At 42.4% G+C, this 24,156-nt stretch overlaps 1 protein-coding gene across 1 annotated transcript in view; it reads left to right on the top strand.

The window, feature by feature from the left end:
• The window catches only part of BSN (bassoon presynaptic cytomatrix protein), a 206,384-nt gene that overhangs the window by 43,642 nt on the left and 138,586 nt on the right, over positions 1-24,156 (top strand). Inside the window, exon 3 of the mRNA XM_085864462.1 lies at positions 22,615-22,821. Within this exon, the coding sequence (XP_085720588.1) occupies positions 22,615-22,821 (207 nt within the window). The remainder of the gene's footprint in view (positions 1-22,614; positions 22,822-24,156) is intronic.

Below are 24,156 nucleotides of genomic sequence, written 5' to 3' on the forward strand. Positions count from 1 at the left end.
ACAAATATTTTTAGGTTACTTTTTGTCAAGGAAACCGATTCTGACCTTATTTAGCAATTTAGTAGCTTGTTCATCCCAAAAGAGGGAAAGGAGGGAGAAAGGAGAGAAGGGAAGGATAAAGGAGAGGAGAGAAGGGAGGGAGAGAGGGTGGAGGGGATGGAGAGAGTAGGGAGAGGAGGGAGGGGATGGAGAGAGGAGGCAGGGGATGGAGAGAGGACAGAGGGGGATGGAGAGAGGGGACGGAGGGGGATGGAGATAGGACGGAGGGGATGGAGAGAGGACGGATGTGAAGATCTGGATTCGGATCCGACGATGAGAATTTTTTAAGCGATTCTTCACCATTGAGAGATAGGGCTAAACATGATAGATAGCATGATATCTCAAAAAATTGTGGACGGATTCTGACAAAACTTGGTGGACATTTTGGGTGCATAACAAGGAAGAACTGATTCAATTTTGGTGAAGATCCAAATCTGGATACAGATCTGAAATTTTTAAAAAGTGATTCTTCACCATTGAGATTGGGCTAAACTGATATATAGCACGGTATCTTAAAAAGTAGTGTACGGATTGGGACGAAACTTGGTGGACAGGTTGTGTATTTAACTTGGAAGAATTGATTCAATTTTGGGGAAGATCTGAATCCGGATCTGGATACGAGAATTATTTTATTTCTAAAGTGATTCTTCACCATTGAGAGATTGGGCCAAAAACGATGTAGTACTGCAAAGCATGATATTTCAAAAATGTATTGGGACCACTATGTTCTCGTGGATCAGGCTGCGTACCCTTCTAGTTTTACCCTGAAATCGTGTTTGGAACTGAGCTTTTCTGATCATTATTTTTGCTCTTTCATTCATTTTTTGTCAGATTTGACATTCTCGCCAGTTTTTTTTTTTAAATCACAGCAATACCCTGCACACCGTGGTGTGATTTGTTTATGAAAAAAGCAACAAAAATCCATTACCCTAACTGTAACTGTAACCCTTATTTTTGTTCTAATTACTTCAGAATTGACATTACAACCACTTCTGTACTCAAGGCCATCCCCTTCATACTTTGATATGTTTTTCTTGAAAAATTAAAATCAAATATGAACAAGCTCAAATGAACTAAGATCCTCATCCTCTTAATGATGACGTCATAAAAACGAATATGACATCATTGTGATGTATCAGGTTTGCGATAAATTATCTGTGCTAATGCCCGGCTTGATTCCTGCAAACAAAATTCAAACAGCTTGCCTAGTTTCGGAGATAATGGTATAGGCGATTTCCATTAGCGGCGATATGCGATATTATGACGTCAACTTTTTTTTCTAGGAAGAATTTCCAAAATCAAAGATGGTTACTGCCTGCGCGTGGGCTTTCTGCATATACATGACAAGTTTCACGAAGATCCGATGAAAACTCTGGGTTGTGAAACAAAAAATGTCAGAAATAGGAATGACGTCATAAAAATTGATATGACGTCATCGTGATGTATCATATGTGCGGTAATTCATCTCTGCTAATGCCCTGTTCGATTCCCGAAAACAGAATTCAAAAAGCTTGCCGAGTTTCGGAGATAATTTTTTAGGTGATTTCCATTAGCGGAGATATTTTGATGTCATAACTTTTTTTCTAGGAGGAATTTTCAAAATCGGAGATGGTTACTGTCTGCGCAGGATATTTTTACATTTATATGCCAAGTTTCAGGAAGTTTCGATGAAAACTGTAGGCTGTGAAACAAAAAAGTCCACAAGAAGAAGATGAAGAACAACAACGTGAGTAAGACTTAGAGATCCTCCACGAGGATCTAAAAATCCAAATCGTAACCCTAACAGCTCGGAAATCGCTGTAGTTTCAATTCCTGACGTGCTATGGTGCTCAGATTTTAACACATCCTCAGGATAGCATTTGCAATTAAGCATACCAAATGTTTAGGTTCTATCTCAAATAATTACGGAGATATGGAAGGCATCATCTTAGCCAATTAAGAGTGAGATATATTTGTTTATTGTTAATTGGTTTTTCAAAACAATAAATTAACACCAAACTTGTTCATATGAACGTCCAAATAATTGTCTTTTTTCGTGTTTCCAAGTACAATGATGTGAAGTATGTCTCTATATTTGTTAAACATTTTTTTCAGCATAGTTTACTTTAAGAAAGTTTGCTTTATCGCGAACATAGTGAGCTTCATACTTAACGCGTGCACATGAGAGAATAGGAAACAACAACAAAAACACTCTGGCAATTTGGAATCCGTGTCGTTGGCTATGACCCTTTTGCTGCCGGTTTTTTTTTGCTTCCGATTTTTGTCATGGGGAATGATGCATCCCTGGAGATAAAGGCATCGTCGGAGACATGAAAGACCCAAATATCAGACATGGTGTATATTTCCTCCACTGATTTTAATAAAGATAACTCCCGCATCATCAAAAAATATTTTTTAATCGTGATTTACATTATTTGATCGCTGATCCCGAATCCAGGCCGAAGTAACCGGAAATTGCGTATACAGTTGTGAACAAGTTGTGGGTAAAGTCAGAAGCGAATGTAAGAAGAATACTACGTTCACTTCTAGTATTATTTTTTTTAGATGAGATCCTGTTCTCGGCGGTGTAGTAGTTGTTGTGAAGGTAATGTTGAGGTTTAATCTTGAGGTAATATATTTTTTTTAGATGAGATCCTGTTCTCGGCGGTGTAGTAGTTGTTGTGAAGGTAATGTTGAGGTAATATTAATTTTTTCAGATGAGATCCTGTTCTAGGCGGTGTAGTTGTTGTTGTGAAGGTAATGTTGAGGTATAATGTTGAGGTAATATTTATTTTTTCAGATGAGATCCTGTTCTAGGCGGTGTAGTTGTTGTTGTGAAGGTAATGTTGAGGTATTATTTATTTTTTCAGATGAGATCCTGTTCTAGGCAGTGTCGTCATTGTGAAGGTAATGTTGAGGTAATATATATATATATATATATATATATATATATATATATATATATATATATATATATATATATATACATACATACATATATACAGTAGACTAGGCGTAAGTCGGCAGCGTGTAACTCGTCACTTCGCCTAAGTCGGCAGCGTCAAAAAGTCCCGAATTTATCTCGTGTTAAATCCCTTTGAATAAAGGGTCATCCCTCTGTAAGTCGTCATCTCTAAGTCGTCACTTCGTCTAAGTCGTCAGATGTTGTCCATTCCCGCGTAATGGAAACTCAAGTAAATTACCACTCCTAACTCGTCACACGGAACTGCTGCCTCATGAGAAGCCCGATTTCATGGAATCGTGATGCTCGCTCATTGGTTTACACCGCCAGTGATAGGCTATTTATAACTGCGTACACACGTTGATCGCACTGCAGGCAGGACAATGGCGACTAAGCGTAAGCTTACAACTAAAACCTACCAAGAAAAATACGACATTATCCAGTTTTGCGAGGCAACCCCACTGATGAAGAAAACAGCCATAGCTGAGAAGTTGGACATCAAACGGCAGACATTGAACGATATCTTGAAGAATAAGGGCAAGATATTTGGACAAGTGGAGAAGATCGCGAGGCCGGTGGTAAGTGTGAAACGCGTGAAATGTGTTTCCTTTGAAGATGTCGATGACGCGCTCATCATCTGGTTTCGGCAAATGTCGGCTCAGCCAAATATTCGGTTGGACGGTGAAATGTTGCTGCTGAAGGCACGTAAATTCGCTGCGGACCTCGGGCATGATGATGCCGAGACCTTGCCGATGCACTGGATAGACAGATTCAAAGTGAGGTGGGGAATCGGCAAGGTCAAGAAGTGCGGCGAATCAGGCAGCGTGGATTCGGCAGTGGTGCACGACTGGAAGGATGGCAAATTGAAAGACATCTTGGAGAGGTATCAGCCTCGGGACGTGTACAATGCCGATGAGACTGGGCTTTTCTGGCAGATGCTGCCAGAAAAGTCTCTGGGGTTCATTGGTCAATCCCATCATGGTGATAAACAGGCGAAGTTGTTGTCTTACAGTTGTTCATGATATTTACTTTTGATAAAGTGATTCATGAATTCCATCTTTGCTTGATCACTTTCCAACTCACCAATGAACCCCCACCTATGCCCCGAGGATTGTGTTTTCCTTTTGGTACAATAGCCGGCTCTCACACATATGTGTCCAGGCCACGCACGACTTCATCCTTCACCCCACAGTCATCATGAATGTTCGCATACACGTAAGTCGTCACGTTTCTCAGTCGTCACTTTTTTCTCGGTCCCAATGGTGACGACTTACGCCTAGTCTACTGTATATATATATATATATATATATATATATATATATATATATATATATATATATATATATATATATATATATATATATATATATATATATATATATATATATATATATATGAGATCCTGTTCTAGGCGGTGTAGTTGTTGTTGTGAAGGTAATGTTGAGGTAACATTTATTTTTTCAAATGAGATCCTGTTCTAGGCGGTGTAGTTGTCGTTGTGAAGGTAATGTTGAGGTATAATGTTGAGGTAATATATTATTTTTTTTAGATCAGATCCTGTTCTAGGCGGTGTAGTTGTTGTTGTGAATGTAATGTTGAGGTAATATATTATTTTTTTTAGATCAGATCCTGTTCTAGGCGGTGTAGTTGTTGTTGTGAATGTAATATTGAGGTAATATTTATTTTTTCAAATGAGATCCTGTTCTCAGCGGTGTAGTTGTTGTTGTGAAGGTAATGTTGAGGTAATATGCAGTAGTGTTATCACGGTTATAGAAATGCACAAATAATTAATTTGATCTATAGTGTCCCCAATCACACCTTTATGACTAAAAAATTAACAACAAAACTAGAGAGTAAATACTCTCGCAGTTTTAAGTCTACCTAATTTTATAATAAAGATATCTCCCGCATCATGAAAAAATAATTTTTAATCGTGATTTACATTATTTGATCGCTGATCCCGAATCCAGGCCGAAGTAACCGGAAATTGCAGCATCGAATGTAAGAAGAATTCTACGTTCGCTTCTCGGCTTTGCCTTTTCCATATTATATGACTATTTATATTTATTTTTATTTAAGAAAATGTATGACTCGTTCACAGTTTATTTTTGCACTCCAAAACCTCATTCTCGAAACGTCAATGTACCTTATTTTCGTGTAATACTAGATAGTGTAATGCAATTTACCTCAAGTGTTGATCACGTTTAAAGTTTAAGCCATTTAACGTTTCCGTTTAAAGTGATTCAGCGAATCATGAAAAGTGCTGATTGAAAGAACGGAATGTGTTTTGGATCCTGCTCCCTTACACGAAGGGTCAACGTTTGTGTTTAATCGATCCGAAAATCTGGAACATCCGTCGGAGTTATTTGCATTTTCCTTTGCACAGGATTGTTTAATTCTGTCTGTTAATCCCTTATCATCATCACCTTCTTCACGGTCGCACGAAACGAGCGTTTTCGCGGGAAACCAATTAGGCCTGGTGACTTACTGTACGTGCGGGTTCTTACTGTACGTGCGGGTTCCTACTGTACGTGTTGGGTCTTACTGTATGTGAGTGTACTTGCTGTACGTGTGGGGTCTTACTGTACGTGCGGGTTCTTACTGTACTTGAGTTCTTACTGTACGTGCGGGTTCTTACTGTACATGTGGGTTCCTACTGTACATGCAGGGTCCAACTACGTGAGGGTGCCTACTGTACGTGCTGGGTCCTACTGTACGTGTGGGGCATTACTGTACGTGTTTGTTGTTACTGTACGTGTGAGGCCTTACTGTACGTGTGGGGGCCTACTGTACGTGTGGGGTCTTACTGTACGTGCGGGTTCTTGCTGTTAACTAAAAGTTGCACTGTACACTATTTCTACTGCACCCTAAATTTTTTACTGTGCACTATTTTTTCCGGAATCGGGCCGAGTCCGAGTCCGAGTCCTTGGCATTCAGAGTCCGAGTCCGAGTCCTTGGCATTCAGAGTCCGAGTCCGAGTCCTTGGCATTCAGAGTCCGAGTCCTTGGCATTCAGAGTCCGAGTCCGAGTCCTTGGCATTCAGAGTCCGAGTCCGAGTCCTTGGCATTCAGAGTCCGAGTCCGAGTCCTTGGCATTCAGAGTCCGAGTCCGAGTCCTTGGCATTCAGAGTCCGAGTCCGAGTCCTTGGCATTCAGAGTCCGAGTCCGAGTCCTTGGCATTCAGAGTCCGAGTCCGAGTCCCACAAAAAGTGTACTCGAGTCCAGACTCAACTCCCATATCACTGGTTTGAGGATTGTGGTGCAGTGACTGAAACTCGAATTAGATGCAGGTTCCTCCTGATGATTCCATCTTTGCTCTTAATTATCCGGGTTCCTTCTGATGACCCCAATGCAGTATTTGGTATTCCGTTTAATTAATCTGCACCACTCTCTTTTCTTTCTTTCTCTCTTTTCTCTCTTTTCTCTCTTCTTCTCTCTCCCTCTCTCTCCCCTCTCTCTCCCCTCCCCCTCTCCCCCTCTCTCTCCCCTCCCCCTCTCCCCTCCCTCCTCCCTCCCTCCTCCTCACCCTCATCCTCACCCTCATCCTCACCCTACCTCCTCCCTCCCTCCTCACGCTCACCCTCACCCTCCCTCCTCCCTCCCTCCTCCTCACCCTCACCCTCACCCTCACCCTCCCTCCTACCTCCCTCCTCCTCACCCTCACCCTCCCTCCTCCCTCCCTCCTCCTCACCCTCCCTCCTCCCTCCCTCCTCCTCACCCTCCCTCCTCCCTCCCTCCTCACCCTCCCTCCTCCCTCCCTCCTCCTCACCCTCCCTCCTCCCTCCCTCCTCCTCACCCTCCCTCCTCCCTCCCTCCTCCTCACCCTCCCTCCTCCCTCCCTCCTCCTCACCCTCCCTCCTCCCTCCCTCCTCCTCACCCTCCCTCCTCCCTCCCTCCTCCTCACCCTCCCTCCTCCCTCCCTCCTCCTCATCCTCCCTCCTCCCTCCCTCCTCCTCACCCTCCCTCCTCCTCACCCTCCCTCCTCCTCACCCTCATCCTCACCCTCACCCTACCTCCTCCTCCCCTCTGCACTCCCACCCCTTTCCCCTCTCCCTCCCTCCTTCTCCCCCTCCCCCTCCCTCCTTCTCCCCCTCCCCTCCCTCCTTCTCCCCCTCCCCCTCCCTCCTTCTCCCCCTCCCCCTCCCTCCTTCTCCCCCTCCCCCTCCCTCCCTCTCCCCTCCCCTCCCTCCTTCTCCCCCTCCCCCTCCCTCCTTCTCCCCCTCCCCCTCCCTCCTTCTCCCCCTCCCCTCCCTCCTTCTCCCCCTCCCCTCCCTCCTTCTCCCCTCCCCTCCCTCCTTCTCCCCCTCCCCCTCCCTCCTTCTCCCCCCTCCCCCTCCCTCCTTCTCCCCTCCCCCTCCCTCCTTCTCCCCTCCCCTCCCTCCTTCTCCCCTCCCCTCCCTCCTTCTCCCCCTCCCCTCCCTCCTTCTCCCCCTCCCCTCCCTCCTTCTCCCCCTCCCCTCCCTCCTTCTCCCCCTCCCCCTCCCTCCTTCTCCCCGCCCCTCCCTCCTTCTCCCCCTCCCCCTCCCTCCTTCTCCCCCTCCCCTCCCTCCTTCTCCCCCTCCCCCTCCCTCCTTCTCCCCTCCCCCTCCACACTCTCACCCCACCCCTTCCCCTCCCTCCACACAATTTGAGCAGAAACAACACAAGCATTTGTCATGTGCACAACAACGAACTTTTGATAATTTTATTTTCACTCTCACGATTATCCAATCAATATTGATGTCGTATGCACTTAAGAATGAAGCAGGGAGGATGAAGAAAGGAGCCAAAGTTTAAAAGCACACTGAGATTGCAGCTTTCAAGCAATAAATTACAACCATGACTCCCCATAACTCCAAAGGGAGTTTGATAATTTTGTTTATCGGTTTTATTCCAACGTTACAACCTGCTCGATGTGCCTTTATAAGGTCCAACGTTAAAACAGGTGAGTGTATGGTTCCTATAAATGCTACCCATTCATTCATTCGTTCAATTATCTAAAAATATTAATTGCTGTCATTTCATTCAATGTAAAAGTTTTTGTGCAACAGTTTTGCACAACAGTTCTATCTTGTGTAACAATTTAACGTAAACATCGATGTTAAAGTATCAGTTAAATGGATGTCGTTTCGTATGCTGCTGGTTACATCATCTCTTGGAAGTGTGGCTGTGCCACTGATGCAGTGCACCTGTTACTAGTAAGCTGATAAAAAACAGTAAAAGACAGGGGCTCAAACTCAAGACCCTAAGATCTGAAGCCAGACACCTTACCCGTTAAGCTAACACCAGACTTAGTTAAATGGTACATTGCATGGTTTTTTTTTTTGCCAATGTTCATTTTCATGTTTAATAACCATTTTGCTTCCATTTGATCCTTTCCTCCAATTTTGATAGGTTTTCTTTATTCCGAGTAAAACGATCTGAAATGGCGTTTAATTAAATCCCATGCGGTGCACTGTATTTCCAGGGAAGGATGAGCATCTCCAAGTGACTCGTGAAAAGATGTTCTTTTCAGTGTAAGGATTGGCCTCTGCTTGGGATTTGTACCTGCTCAGACATTCTCATTGCTTGCACCACAAATAGCCCATGTCAGGTGTGTTCACTCCAAACTTAAACCTGCCACTAGCGCAGGTATGCCAACGGGGGTTCACTTTGGGCAAGCGTGATGACAAAACATGAAGGTTTCGGCACGAAGTGTAGGCGTCCAAATCTCAGAGCAATTTGCACAAACTAAATGAATGCTCATGTGTTAGAATGTGTAACCAAGAATAACCTCATGTGACAGACTCTCTACTCTCACTCAACATATGAGATATTTGCATTTTTGGAATTCTTGGAATTTTATCATGACCAGCCTCAGCACTCCCAACCGATCTTGGCCCACCTGCAGTGCATGATTTAGAGTGGTAATATTTCCACAAAGTGATACTTCCTTCTGGAAGACACTGTACACTTGAAAAAAAAAAATTGGGATATAATGCAACCACATTTGGCCTTGCTGAATCATACTGTGATGTGTGTTTAAACTATATAATGAAACAAAAATAAAATTTCCCACAAAATGATCATTTTTTTCTGGGACACTGTACAACTGAAAACTATTTTTGGGACACACTTGGACCATATTTTGCCTTGCTGGACCACATGGTAAAGTTTTTGGGATGTCAAACGTCAAGTGATCGATTTTGAAGTATTCGCCATGTACAGTGCCTATTCAACATCTACACCCTCGTTCAAAATTTTCACTTTAGGTTGCCTTGTAGCCTGGAATTAAATTGCATTACATCAGACTTTTTACACCTTCATTTACACATCAGAACCCACAACTTCCAAGTGAAAAACAAATTCTACAAATTTCAGAAAATTAACCATCCCTTGACTTGGAACAAGCCGCAGCGATTTCTTAACGACAGTTTTTTTCACTTTCCTCACTCATATTATCGAATGCCTGTTCATCGTAGCTACAAATCGCTGGGTACATCACTTCTGTAAGTGCTATAGGCTTCTAATTAGGAGCTTGGAGTGATTTCATGCATTACATGATGCAATTTTCCATGATCTACTCTCACAGACTAATTAAAGTACACCAGGACCCCGACATTCGCTGGGGATACATTCTCAGAAAACCCTGCAAATGTGGGGACATTGTTTTAATGGGAAATGGGGTGATAGGTTCCGGGGATTTCCCGACCCGTGAAAAATCCACGATTGTCGGGGTAAAATCCACGAGCGTGGGAGAAAAAAAATCCACGAGTGTTTTGTCATTGTTACATTGGAGACAAGGGGATGACATTGTCGGTTCGCAGCAGTTCCTGGTTCATGAAAAAGGCTGCAAATGGTGGCATCACCAAAGTCTGGGAATTGGTACAATGGGAAAAGGGGGGCATAACGTTATCAGTTTGCTGCAGTTCCTGGTTCAAAGGGGAAAGTTTTTAAAGTTTAAAATGTTTTCGACCACAAACGCATGATTATGGTTTCATTAAAGATGCTTACAAATAAAACAAGTTCGAATTTCGAACATACCCTGTGGGAGTTCATTCGAACAACTCTCAGGTGAGCGATAGCACGGACGACAGATAGTTTTGAAATTTGGTAAGATTTTCATCGCATCAGAAAAAGAAACGAGAAGACCTCATAGGAGTGAGGCTCGTTTCCTATCAACATTTGTGACCTAATTTTGCGTTGGGCATCACCCAGCGCATTTAATATATACTAGTATGTGCCCGTAAAAAAAAAAAAAATTAAAAAAAAAAATTATTAATAATAATAAATAAATAAACCACACAGGCCGTTTCTTCGCTCTCACGTGCCCGTACATGCGTGACTCGGAAGTTCGATATTATTCGCAGTTACGATTATTCGCAATTTATTTTTAATACCCAATTATTCAATTAGCGCCAACGTATTTTACCTTTTCGCAATGTCGTGGCAAGGAAAAACAAAAAGAGAAAAGAGAGAGAAAAAATTTACTTCCTGGTTCGGAGCATACCAGCACTCTGATGTTCCCGAAATTTATACACCGTCTAATATGAAAACGATCATAACTTGGGCCATTGTGTTTATCTATAAATGCGCATAAGAAATCGAGAAATTATAAGAATACACGAAGTCATCACTCTCCGGAAGCCCGTACGTTGTAACCCATAATGGGGAACGTGGCTGTGCTTCCCTTCCCCATCGGCCATGCCCACGCAACAACGTGTCTTCCCATTGGTTTGGTAAATAAATGGCCATAACTTGGGAAGCACTTGTCCGATTAATATCAAACCTTGAAAAGGCACATCCTCAGGTCCCGAGCAATATACCTGGCAAGTTTCAATTAGATCGGACCGGAGGTTGTCGAGAAACAGCGGTCACACACACACACACACACACACACACACACACACACACACACACACACACACACACACACACACACTGCTGGAATTATAGATAGATATTTTAAATAATTTTAAGAAAATGGGCCGAAAGGGCCATTTCTCGGCCCAAAGGGCCGCAATCGCACTTTGGGCTCAGTTATTGCCTGCACAATGTGTCTCATATATGCCTGTCAATTTTCATCGAATTCTGTTCACGAATAATGGAGAAATAGACGTTCAAATGAACTGTACACAAGAAAAGAAAGAATGCGAGCAGCTCTTTGACCCCGTGGGGTGGAAGACCCCATGGGGTAAAAACAACACCAGGTACCGTTTCCAATTTATTGAAGAATGCATTTTAAAGTCTCTTGACCATACCGTACCATATTGCGAAACGAAAACAACAAAAACATCATGATGTACCGTTTCAATTTTTTATTACACAAACATAGTACACGGAACTTTGCAAAAAGGTGAAGATGATTATGATGATGGTGAAGATGAGGTGCGCCGGGTGTAATAAGTCTTGAAACTTGATATTACCCCCTGGTCAAGTGGCTGGATGAGGGAGGTGGTGTTCGGTGGCAGGAATGTGACCTCAGCATTTGGATGAGTGCCTATTGTGGTCTGTGGAGGCACGCTCCCCTACAAGCTTGGCGTTGCACAAATTATATCGTGCCTTGAAGCGATGAAACCACCCCCTGCTTGCTGTAAACGAGCTGGAGGTGCCACTTGTACCCAGAAACGCTGATGCTTACACCACCCACGCCAGAGAGATGGTCATGCAGGAGCTTCGCACTCTCCCGTATCGGTGGTCCGCTTAGAGGCATACCCTTTTGAAGTGTTATCCTTGATCCTCGGGAGCCATTTTTGAAGAATGAACGGAGCGAGAGGCAATACACAGGTCAGAACAACGGGATCAGAATGATGGCGATCCAGGATGCAGTGAGTAGTCTGCGCATTGTTTATGGGGGATTTTTATAGGTGATGCTGTGTTTGGCAGTTGACACTTGATGTGGTGAGTGATGTCATTTTGTAATTAGTCTGGATATAGCTAGCTGCTAATTACACTAATAAATGTGCTGAACATTTCCATGATTTAACTCACAGGACATGACTCCTTTCCTGTTTACAGGTAGATTATGCTGAGCGTTTTAAAAATGTAACGGCTCCGATGGTGCTGTTTGTAGCAAGATGGTGATTTACCCGAAGATGCGCTGAATGTTTCTATTGTGTAATGTCCATATGTGGTGACCTGGTAATTACTGGATACATCAATAGATGCTGCAAGTGTTTTCATTCCATAAGTAACTCATGGGGATGGCGTCACGGGGAATGACGTGTTACACTGGTGAGACATCTGTGAAACTATGTTCATCCTTTGACGCTACAATACACGTCCAGGAAGCAGGTCATGTTCGTGGCTCGTGGAAGAAATGTTTTTTTGCGTACATACAGTATTGTACTGTATGCACATCCAGCTGCTTTGTGCCTGGCTCATGGAAGATGTGTTTGAGAACTGTGTCGAATACGCGGGGAAATTTCCCACGAATGTAGGAGCATGTCACAAATTATCAACCGTAAATATGCGTAACCCACGAATGTTGGAACCGCACATGTCAGGGTCCTGGTGTACATCATCGAAATATGATTCCAGCTTTGAGGATTGGATATTGTTGACGAAATAAGTATCAAAACTCTGGAGTGAAATCTGATTAATTAAAGAAAGAACGATTCTTATATCTAAGGCTATATACCTTTTACTTTAAGCGAGCAAGGCTATGGTCCCTCCTTCTCCACATATACACACAAGAAAATGTGAAATTGCCAAAGCATTAAAATTAACTTTTGCTACTGTGTGGAGAATTATATTTAGTGAACAAAAGATTTAGGAATGTGCCAAAATTTACCAGCTTCATCGAGCTGGTTTCATTGAATGCAACGGAAATGACTTCATTCATTGCAGTGAAAATAATTAACCAGTGGGATTGAGGCAAAGGCAGCTGCGCATAGGTTCTCCTTGGGGAAACTCCGGAGTGAGGAAGGCAAAATAAACCATAAAAAGAGCAATCAGAGATTGCACACTCTTGCCAGGACTTGTTTTGTGTGTTGTTTGTGTGTTGGTGTGTTACGTGATTAAGAGATTTAACTCGAACTGCCACTTTCTAACTCCTGGCAGTGGTGACCGGTACCAAGATGTCCCGCTTTGATGCAACCCTGCTTTTATTGGACGCCTGACCCTGACCCATGACATTTTAAAAATTATTATTCAGTTGAATTCAGAATAGGATTATAATATTTAAATTCAAATATAATTGAAGTTAAAATTGGTCCAGTCCTGCATATATATATATATATATATATATATATATATATATATATATATATATATATATATATATATATATATATATACATACGCAGATTAAAAAAAAAAATTCAACTGCTAGACATTGTGTCCGATCAAGTTGAAATTTACAACGTATATTCCACATCACTCCGAGATCATAATTTTGATGTTTCACGCGATTGATAAAGTGGTTCCAGAGAAAACATTTTATATTTATTTTTTCCAATCCAATATGGCTGCCAAACCATGTGACCTATCAATTATTCCTCAACAAACTTTTATACACCCATGGTTTGGGGTACATCTGTGTGAAGTTTCGCCTCGATCTGTCCAGCTGTTCTCCAGAAGAAGAGTTTTTTTATCATTTGAGGTAAATCAAATATGGCTGCCAAACCATGTGATCGATGACATCATATGTGCGAACATATTCAAAGCCGACCCTGTTTTAGGACTATTACTGGACTATGTGTTCGACCAATGAGTGCCGCATGGCAACAAGAGCACACCATTGAGGAATCTGCACTTGGAGCTGCCCAGTCCCCAAACCACGCCTCTGCTAAGGGCTTTATATGGCTGGAGGAGTCTATGACTGGGACTGGTATGTGTCCAGGGAACACCCTAGAGTTAAGCTGAACCTTCGAGCACAAGCCATTGTGAGAGCAAGCCGCTGTGGGAATGAACAGGTTGGTGCTGCGGAGTGAGCGTTGACAAGCCGCCAACTTTTTTTTTTTTTTTTTTTTTTTGTTTTTTTTTTTTTTTTTTTCCCTGGACTGACTGGCTGACACACTGACTCACACTCTCTCTTTTTCCATTTCTATTTCTCATTCGTTCACTTGGAATGCACTAAAGCATTCACCAATTACACCCACGACCCATTCAGGGTGAGGCAATTGACTCGTATTCACGATTTCCTCTATCGCACCACGAACATTCACACGCGCTTTGCTCGACACAATACACAACATCACCCCCCCTCTTCTTTATCCCCCTCCCCTTTTTAGGTCATCTCTACCGAGATGACCTAATAAAGCCGGACCAAATGTCCGTCCGTCCGTCAACAATTTTTCTTTCCGATCTTGATGAAACTTAGTATGTGGGTAGAGGTCGATGAGTGTTGCATGATATAACTTTTGTCCGGGTTCAAGGTCAGGGTCAAGGTCACGAGGTCACGTAAGTTATAAAAATCGCCATTTTCAAAACCTATCTGGTCTGCCATTCTACAAGATATTCGGCAACTGTTTATTGATTATGATAGTAAAAAATATTATCTTGTATCTAACCAGACAGATTTTTGAATTTCCATCCCGTTTGGCCCCCATGTAACCTGGAAGATGGTCAAAAACACCTCCCGGTACAAAGAAAACTTTTTACTTCCGATCTTGATGAAATTTGGTCTGTGGGTAGAAGTCGATGAGTGATACCCAACAAAAAATTTTTTTCCTGGTTTCGAGGTCAAGGTCAAGGTCACAAGGTCACGAAAATTGTGAAAGTCGCCATTTTCAAAACCTATCTAGTCTGTCATTTTAGGAGATATCTGGCAACGGTTCATCGATTATGATAGTAAAAAACATTATAGAGATGACCGTCACCCCTACACGGGGGTAATTTTTTTATGTTGGGACTGCAGGTTTACATCAGGTGAGTGAGGGGTTGCCAACAAGCTCTGCCTTCTTCAGCTCCTTCTGTCTATCCCTCTTTCTTATCTCTTTTTCCTGCAGTGACTGAGGTATCTATGTGTGTAGAGTAATGTTAAATTGACTGACTATGGGGTTTGTGTGCTTCGGTTTGTGTAAGATCTTTTCTGTTGTGATCTGTTTTGCCTCTAATAGAAGTCCTTTTTTTCTTTTCTAAACTGCCCGATCATCTTTTCTCCATTGGTTGGACAATAGTGTATAAATAGTGGATGGGAGTTCTGCCCCACTGTTTTGCTCTGGTCAGTGATTAGCTAACGCCCCACTTATGGTATTGCTCAGCTGTTCTTGATTGACATTAGTGGGGTGTTGAGAGCACGGTTCCCTATTTGGGTGGGATTAATTTGCTGGGAAGGTAAAGTAAGAATTGGACGTGAGGACCCTACCTAAATTATTTGTCTCAGATGGCATCCATGGTTGCTTAGCAACCCGTCATGCCGTGGAGTAATCTCCGGCTTGACTTCAGGGTCAAAGGTCAGGAAGCAGGTCTGAGGACCCCCTCATGACCCGGACTTACGGATCAGTAACAATATCTTCTTCTTCTTCTTTCGGCTGCTCCCGTTAGGGGTCGCCACAGCGGATCACCTGTGCGATCCGCATAGTGATTTGGCACATGTTTTACGCCGGATGCCCTTCCTGACGCAACCCTGGTCGCCTCTTACGACACAGGGATATGGTACACCTATTTTAACCAGGGTATACACCGGCCCAGTATACTGGTACTCATTTCGCCGACCTCGAAAGGATGACAGGCTGAGTCAACCCCCTGGTGTATTAATTCAGCGGCCCAACGGGGCTTAAACTCAGGACCTTTTGGATCCCAAGCCGCTGCCCTAACCACTGCGCCAACACCAGGCTTCATGATCAGTAACAATATATATATATATATATATATATATATATATATATATATATATATATATATATATATATATATATATATATATATATGTATATATATATATATATGTATGTATATATATATATACATTTTTTTATAGAAGAAAGGGACATCCAACCAAAAAAGTAATTGGATCTACTCTAATAATTTAAGTAATAAGCAAGAGCAGACTCATCTCAGGTGACATGAGACCCGCTTCCCAGTGAGCTTCCTCAGCTCAATGGACCTCGCGTCTCGACACGTGTCTGCTTTTATTCCCGATGTGACCACTCATTTCCGGCCATGTGCGGGTGTGCGAGGTCAATTGTGGAGTGTTTTTATTTTGTCAAATCTTAAGCAATACTGTAAACATCAAATTGCATCATTATTGGTCTGCTCTGCACTTTAAAAAAAATTATTATTATTCACTCTTGATCTGGTATTGTATGTGTGGGGTGAGTGGGTGTGTGTGTGTGTGTGTGTGCTTGTTGTTTTTGTGGTTCTGTGGCACAACCATGGCTGGGTTTGTGTCCAGGTTGGATATGATCGCGTGTGGGTTGCATGGTTCTTGGAGTTTCTGTGAGGTGTTGTGTGTGTGTGGGTGTGTTGTTGGGATCGAGTGTTGCTGTTTTTTGTTCACCTTGTCAAGTTGTTTGCACCATGCAGTTTTTGCCATTTGCATCAGAAGTGTGTATTGTGTGAGTACAGTGACCTGAAAAAGTATTCACCCCCCCCCCCCCGAACAATATTCCCCACCCACCAATAGTACCACATTTAGATGAATAATGAATGATGTTGAAACAATTTTTCCAAATGAACTTTTTTATTCATAACTGAAAAGATCAAACGAAACACTGTTATCGTTGAAGGAGATTACATGTCAGGAACACCTGCAAAAAACATGTACAAATCAAAATTCACTGGTTGAACAAGTATTCAGTCCCTTAGGTTCTTACTTGGTGAAGCACCTTTTACAGCAATGACTGCTGTGAGTCTTTGTGGGTCAGTCTCTACCTGCTTTGTACAGTGAGATGGTGAAATCTTTGCCCATTCTTCACGTGAAAATTGCTCTAGTTCTGCCAAGTTTGATGGGGATCGTTGAGCTTGTATGTTATATTATGAGCCTCTCTTCAATGTTCAAGTGTCACCATAAATGTTCAATTGGGTTCAAGTCAGGACTTCGACTGGGCCAATCAAGAATATTTATTTTCTTCCCATTCAGCCACTCCAGTGTGGCTTTAGTTTTCTGCTTTGGATCATTGTCCTGCTGAAATGTGAATCTCCTTCCCAGTTTCAGATTCATGGCTCACTCAAGCAGGTTTTCATTAAGGATTCTCCTCTACTTTGTACCGTCCATTGTCCCTTATATCTTGACAAGCTTGCCAGTCACTGCTGATGAAAAGCAGCCTCATGACATGATGCTGCCACCACCATGCTTGACAGTGGGGATGATGTTGACTGGTTGATGTGCAGTGTTAGCTTGCATCAAACCTAACGCTTTGCATTTAGACCAAAAAGTTCAATTTTTGTCTTGTCTGACCACAAAACTTTTCTCCACATGCCTGCAGTATCAATAACATGCTTTTTCGCAAACTCCATACGAGCTTTTAGATGTCTTTTCCAGTAATTGCTTCTTTATTGCCACCTGCCCAAAGAAGCCAGCTTTGTGAAGAGAACAGGATATTGTTGATTGATAAACACTCATCCCCATCTCGAACGTGGAGCCTTGCAGATCTTTCAAAGTCATTGTTGGATTTACAATGACATCTCAAACCAGTTTCTTACTTGCACGGCTGTTGAGTTTGGATGGGTGACCTGATCTGAGTCGTGTCTGGGTTATATGATATGGCTTCCTCTTCATAATGGTGGATTTCACCATACTCAAAGGGATAATGAGTGACTTCAAAATCTTCATCTTATATTCCTCCCCTGAACGGTGCTTCTCTACCACTTTGTCTGACTTCTTTGGAAAGGTCCTTAGTCTTCATGTTTGCCTTGTTGGTTTACCAAGTGAGTTGCACCTTAAAACTCCTTATATAAGTGGGGGAGCTTAATTTTTAAGTTGAATCACTGATTCCATACAGGTGAAACCTATTACGCTTATTATTTTAAACCTTTCAAACAAATAATTTGCTTCTGAAGTGTTTTAGAGTTAATTCGGCAAAGGGGTTGAATACTTTTCATCTTGAATACTCAGAACACCCTCTCAGCTCTTGACATGCCATGTTTCAAGTATCAATCTGTGTCATTTCTTGGACATTATGTCTAGGACACGGGTCCCAAAGCCAAGTTTGTGGCCAGACTGCTGCCAATGACGTGCTTTGGCAGACTGTCACCTTTCCAAGCCAAATTGTTCCATCACGTTCATCTATCCTTTGTTTCAAATTCCTTCTTGTTTCACCAATGCAGAATTGGCCACAGTCTCTTCATGATGAATGGAAAACTACTCCAGATTTGTCATCGGTTCATATTGTGTCCAGTTTTGAAATGACATTACAGGTGGTGCATGAAGGAGGCTTTTAGGATACACCAATCTGTGTGTTGCATTCCATCTTGCCAATCCTTTTGTAAAGACCCAGATAGCATGGCAGTACACAGTGTCCAAGTGTGTCTTGCTCCTTCAGTTCTGTCCATTTTGGTTCTTTCAGGGTAGGGAGTATCCCTTTGCTGTACTCATTATTGAGGAGGACTCATCTTACTAATCCAATTTCTTTAATTGCTTTGCCTTTGGAAGATGACACCCTCCATACATTTGCTGCCATGGCCCATGCTACACTGCATTTATGGGTGATTGGGTCAAGACCAATGAAACAGTCAAGGACAGTGTTGAATTTGTTGAGAGGATAGGAAAGTTTGGAAGCCAAGAAGATGAGACTCTGGAATATTTTGATGTAGTTTAACTCTTTCCCCAATATCCCAGTCAATTTGATGGTGAGTGTTATGCTCGATTGGTTGAAACATTCTCACGACTGCAAAATGGCTTGCCAGAACAGCCAAATCACACCTGAGGATATTATTGCCAACCTGCTGAAGATGTGCTGATCGACATGTATTTGGCACAGCTATGGGTTCGCTGGTCCCTGCAGTTGCGGCTAACTTTGTGATCCCACAATACTGGAACAGGTACATGGATGACACTTTTGCCATTGTGCATACAAACATGGTAGGCCATCTTCTTGGGCAACTTGGCCGGGTATTTCCCAGCATTAGCTTTACAATTGAAATTGAAAAAGAAAGCAAATTGGCCTTTCTGGATCTGGAGGTTGACTGGAAACCTGATTGCAACCTAAAAATGCCGGTTTATAGGAAACCAACTGATACCACAATATTACTGGATAATAATTTCTGCAACCCAGTCACCCACAAACACAGTGTAACATGGACCATGGCAGCGAGGGCATGGACTGTCATCTTCCAAAGCCGATGCATTTAAATAAATCAGATTAGTTGGAGTAGTCCTGCTCAAAAATGGGTAAAGCAAAGGGATACTCCCCCCAGTACCCTGAAATAACCAAAAAGGAGACAGACATGCTTGGGCACTGTGTGCCGAGACTCAGGGTCTATTGGCCTGAGGAGGCTCTCTGGGAAGTGGGTGAAATGGCACATGAAACGGGTCTGCTCTTGCTTATCATACTAAAATACACAATTTTGTGTCTGTCTGTCTGACCACAACACATTCGGTTGTTACTTATCCAATCTCAACCAAACTTCACAGAAGGATGAAAGGTCATGTGATGGAGGTTGTAGCGCCTTCATTTGTCCCCCCCCCCTTTCCCCAAGGTGGTTTTCTGCCTTGGGCGAAATCCGTGTTAAGGTGTATAGCCGTGTTAAGATAGCTAACCGTGGTGTTTTTCCAAGGCTGCTTCTCTCATAACAAAAGCAACCAGAGAAAACATTATTTAATATTTTTCTTGAATCCAACATGGCTGCCAAACCATGTGACCTATCAATAAGAAAATATCAAAAGGCACCAGTTCACCACTTGCTTGATGTGTACCAAATTTCGTAAATATATCTTGAGGGGATTTGTAGTTAAGCTCTGGAAACGAAATTTGACGGACGGATGGACGTACGTACGTAGGAACGGATGAACGGACGGACGGATGAACGGACGAACGGAACCCATTTCTATATCCCCCGCCAACTTCGTTGGTTGGCGGGGGATAATAACAACCATAATAATAATAGCACAATATTAATGTTATTACAAAACAATATTTATACAAATAATACCTCCTCCCTCCCTTCGCGAAGGGTTTTTTCCTCTTTGGGCAAATGCCATGTTAAGGTAAATGGCTTATTGTGGCGTTTTTTTTCCAAGGTCAGTTCCAATAACAGAATTAATAACAACAATATTGATAATGGCATCATAATAATATTAATGATAGTAATATCAACACACTGCTGTCCGTACATCACATGAAGAATAAGAAGAAGGACATCAAGCATTTAATCTTCGGAGAACATTTATTTCCATTCAAAATGGTACGTCGGCAATAACGATAAGAGCATCATAATAATATCAACATCATTCCAAAATAATAATAATATTCATAATAACATCAACAAAAATAATAGTAAGAATAATAAGCGCAGGTTATGCTGCGGGTCAAGACAATTTATTGCTCTTCTCTTGATAACAACTAGACTAGAAAATCCTGCTTCACAAAAAGATATGTAGTTGGAAAAGGAATGAGAGCTTTCTCTGTCTCATGAGACAGAACAGTTTTAGCTCACAGCCACTCCCAGAACTGCGACCAAGAAACTTGAGCAAATCTCTCTCGCAACACTTGATTTTCTTTGAGATCAAGGAGTTCTTCCTGGAATCCATCAACATCATTCCAAATTTCATGGACGTCCAAATCAAATGGATTTCTCACCCAGCTGTGCCTCTGAAGATCGACATTTCGTGGCAAGTATCGATCCTTCTCCATTTGAAGTTTCGCTAAGTGTTCTTGGAAAATCTCAACTCGGTCTTTGATAAAAACTACTGCAGTGTCTTCAATAAATTAATTCAGCCCAGGAAATGCTGCAAGTTTTTTTTCTCTTTGACATCTTTTCCTGCCAAAGGGCTAATTTCATTTTGAATGAAGAGATCTTCTCATCAATATCAACAATGGTCTGATTTCACCCCTGCATTTCTTTGTTCAACTTGTTCAAGTGCTGGGAAATGTCACTGAAGTAAGACAGCTTTTCCAACCAGGCCTCGTCCTTGAAATGCTCAATCGTGGTCAGCCCAATGACTGAATTTTGTCTCTCAGAAAAATTTCAATTTCCGTTTTGAGCACCATAACACGTGAAAGGATTTTTCCACGAGAAAGCCAGCAGACTTCTAAGTGCTAGAGCAAGTGCTTGTGTTCCAATCCCATTTATTCGCACATAACATGGAACAGTCGAGAATTCGGTGCCCTCACCTCGATGAAGTTCAAAATTTGGAGAGCATCCTTCAAACACCGAGTGAAGAACCAGAATCGAGTTGAATCTCTCGTGTCGCCAAGTTCTCTCAATGCAAGAAACAATGAATGAAGACAACATCAGGGTTGACCTCTTTCACTCATGTACAAAAATCCCACTCGACTTCCCATCATGGCTGGAGCTCCATCAGTACAAACATCATGGCATGGCATCATGGCATCAGTACGAAGAGCACAGCAATCCATCCAGTGAAGGTTTTGTTGCTTGAAAAAAAAAACACTCAGCATTTTGAAAATGTCTTGACCAGTTGGACGAGGCAAAAGCAACAAGCTAACTTGCCCATTGCGACATGAGGTGGTCGGACTTTACCAGGGGCACAAATTCGACAATTCAACACAATGGCACAGAAAATTGGATGAAAACACGACCAGCAACACTAGAATGAAAATAAAATGAAACACGACGTATCTGGTCTGGGAAACTTAGCTTTGTTGAGCTGGAGGGAGGAACTCATGACCCAGCAACACATATCGAGCAACCTGTAACCGGAACTCAAGTTCAACTTGGGTGTGGAAAAAAGTATTTGAAGTTTCACTCGCCGACAAGAAAATTGTACGACATTGGAAAATGAATATGCTTAATTACAACATGAGTACCTCAAAGTACATCTTGTTGAACAAAGATCCTGGAATTCTTGAGGGGGAAAGCAATTGTGTAGACTTTTAAAATGATGTTTAATTCAAAGTTTGACAAGGTTATCACCACAGAGGTCACGCAACATGAAATTGGTTCTCAGATTGGTTTGGAATCAGAGGGGTCAGTAGTATGTGTGTGACAAACCCTCAAACAAGAAATGTAGAATGTTTGAATGTTGAGGTTGCATTGTTGGGTTGAGTAACTGTCTGGACACAGCTGAGGTTTTGAATCTACTGATGTAAACCATTGTTCCCTCCTTGTGGACCCACTGTTCGGAGATGGTCTGGGCTGAAAGGGTCTAAATCTCAACGAAGAATGGAGCCCAGGTTATGGGGATCTACCTGGGCAGTCAGGAAAATTTATCAATTGCTTACAAGTTAATAAAGTTCTTACTTTCAGTAAACAACCATTTTGAGGTTTGCAATTAAGATAAGGTTATAGTAGAGGGTATTATGAGATAAGTATAATTTACAAAATCCTTTAAATGTTAAGGTGATGATTTAGGAATGGCCGTAACTGTTCAAGAAATAATTATATTTGTGAGGACCCGACTTGTTAAGAAACAACGTGTGTGTGTGTGTGTGTGTGTGTGTGTGTGTGTGTGTGTGTGTGTGTGTGTGTGTGTGTGTGTGTGTGTGTGTGTGTGTGTGTGTGTGTGTGTGTGTGTGTGTGTGTGTGTGTGTGTTTTTTTGACCAGTCGATCATGTGGAAAGTATGGAATGATGTGACAATAGCTCACAGACTCTCCTGCTTATTTTGCAGTGCAAGGAATGGCTGTGTTTAACCTGCCACACTCGGAAGGTGCTGTCAGGGGAGCTTGGTGATCCTGGTGGCACCCAGGCAACTTCAAGGCAACCGGTACATCCTTTGCAGTCGCCTTTCCATTCTGTCAAATCCGGTGATGATTCGCCGCAGCCTACTTCCCAGCAGGCTAGACCCAAAGGACAGCCTGTTGGCACTCTTGCAAAGGTAGGTTCATCAAATGAGTGATGGCTATGTTGAGGCTCCCACATAACATGAGCTTTCATGTTCGATAAATGAACACACATTTTCAACCATTTTGTGTGAATCCTTCAAAAAAAAAAACAATTGGGGCTCATGAGAGAGCACGATTACAGAGAATGGAGGCGTAACATACTGCCAGGAGGGCAATGGGGGAAAAGGCAGATATAGGATGTACAGACAACAGAAATAGTGATATCAGCAACTATTATGGATCCCATGGCTTTGCTTACAACTGGAAGGAGACGTGTTGGTCTGTACTTGTGCGGAGACAATTTATGCAAGTTCTTGCAGATGGGGGTGATATTGCTCAGATTCCTTGCAGATGGGATGCAGCTTGAAGTGAAGGACCTAAGGAAAACAGGAGATGATAGTTCACAGAGCAGGATTTGAAATCAGATGCAGGATGCCACCCCCCCCCCCGCCCCAAAAGAAGTATTTGCTTTCTTCTCAGAAATAACACACAATTCCGATGAAACGACTACAACCTTCATCACCCATGATGTAACAACGTTTGTTCATGACATTTAAAAATAATCGAGGTCTCAGGGGTCTACAGGGGGGTTTCCCCCCCAAAATATTATTTGCTTTCTTCTCTGAAACTACACACACAATTTTGATGAAACTTGACCACAACCATCATCACATGTGATGTGCCAAAGATTGTTCACACCATTAAAACTACAACGGGCACTCAGTAGAGCGCATACCTTCGCCAACGCTACGTTTTGCCCCCCCCCCCCAGAAACCGTTGATTGTGAGGGTATTTAATCCCATACCACATCTGCCATCTCATATGTGTTATGATGGCTTAAAAACATCTGATGATGTTATCATCAGATCTGATTAAATATGATGTGACAAATCAAAAACATCTGATTAAATATGATGGCTTATGATTCACGTACATTGTACAATTTCTGTCTGAACTCCCTGACCTTTTTGGGTGTCGGTGTCAAGTCAATCTGATGACAACTGGTCACATAAGAAATAAGTTCAGTGACACCCCCCCCCCCCAATGCTTTAAACTCACCAATAAAGTCACTGTCAAATATTACACATCACAGGATGGGGAATTGAATTCTAAACATTTTGAATCTACTTACATGCCAATTCAATTTGCAGCATAAAAGTTACATTTCTGAAACTCCATTTGTTACAATTTAAAATACATTAATTTAAATTTTTCCCCCACAAGGGGAATAAGGGAGAGCTAGTGTCCTGTCCTGAGGCCCAATCCAGCCTCAGAATGGCCTCCTCAGAACTCAGCGATCTAACCCAAAGTGGGTCCAGCGGCCCACA

Source organism: Eptatretus burgeri, chromosome 18 (genome assembly GCF_056783735.1).
Source record: "Eptatretus burgeri isolate ZD-2024b chromosome 18, Ebu_testis_v1, whole genome shotgun sequence".
NCBI classification, from domain to species: domain Eukaryota; kingdom Metazoa; phylum Chordata; class Myxini; order Myxiniformes; family Myxinidae; genus Eptatretus; species Eptatretus burgeri.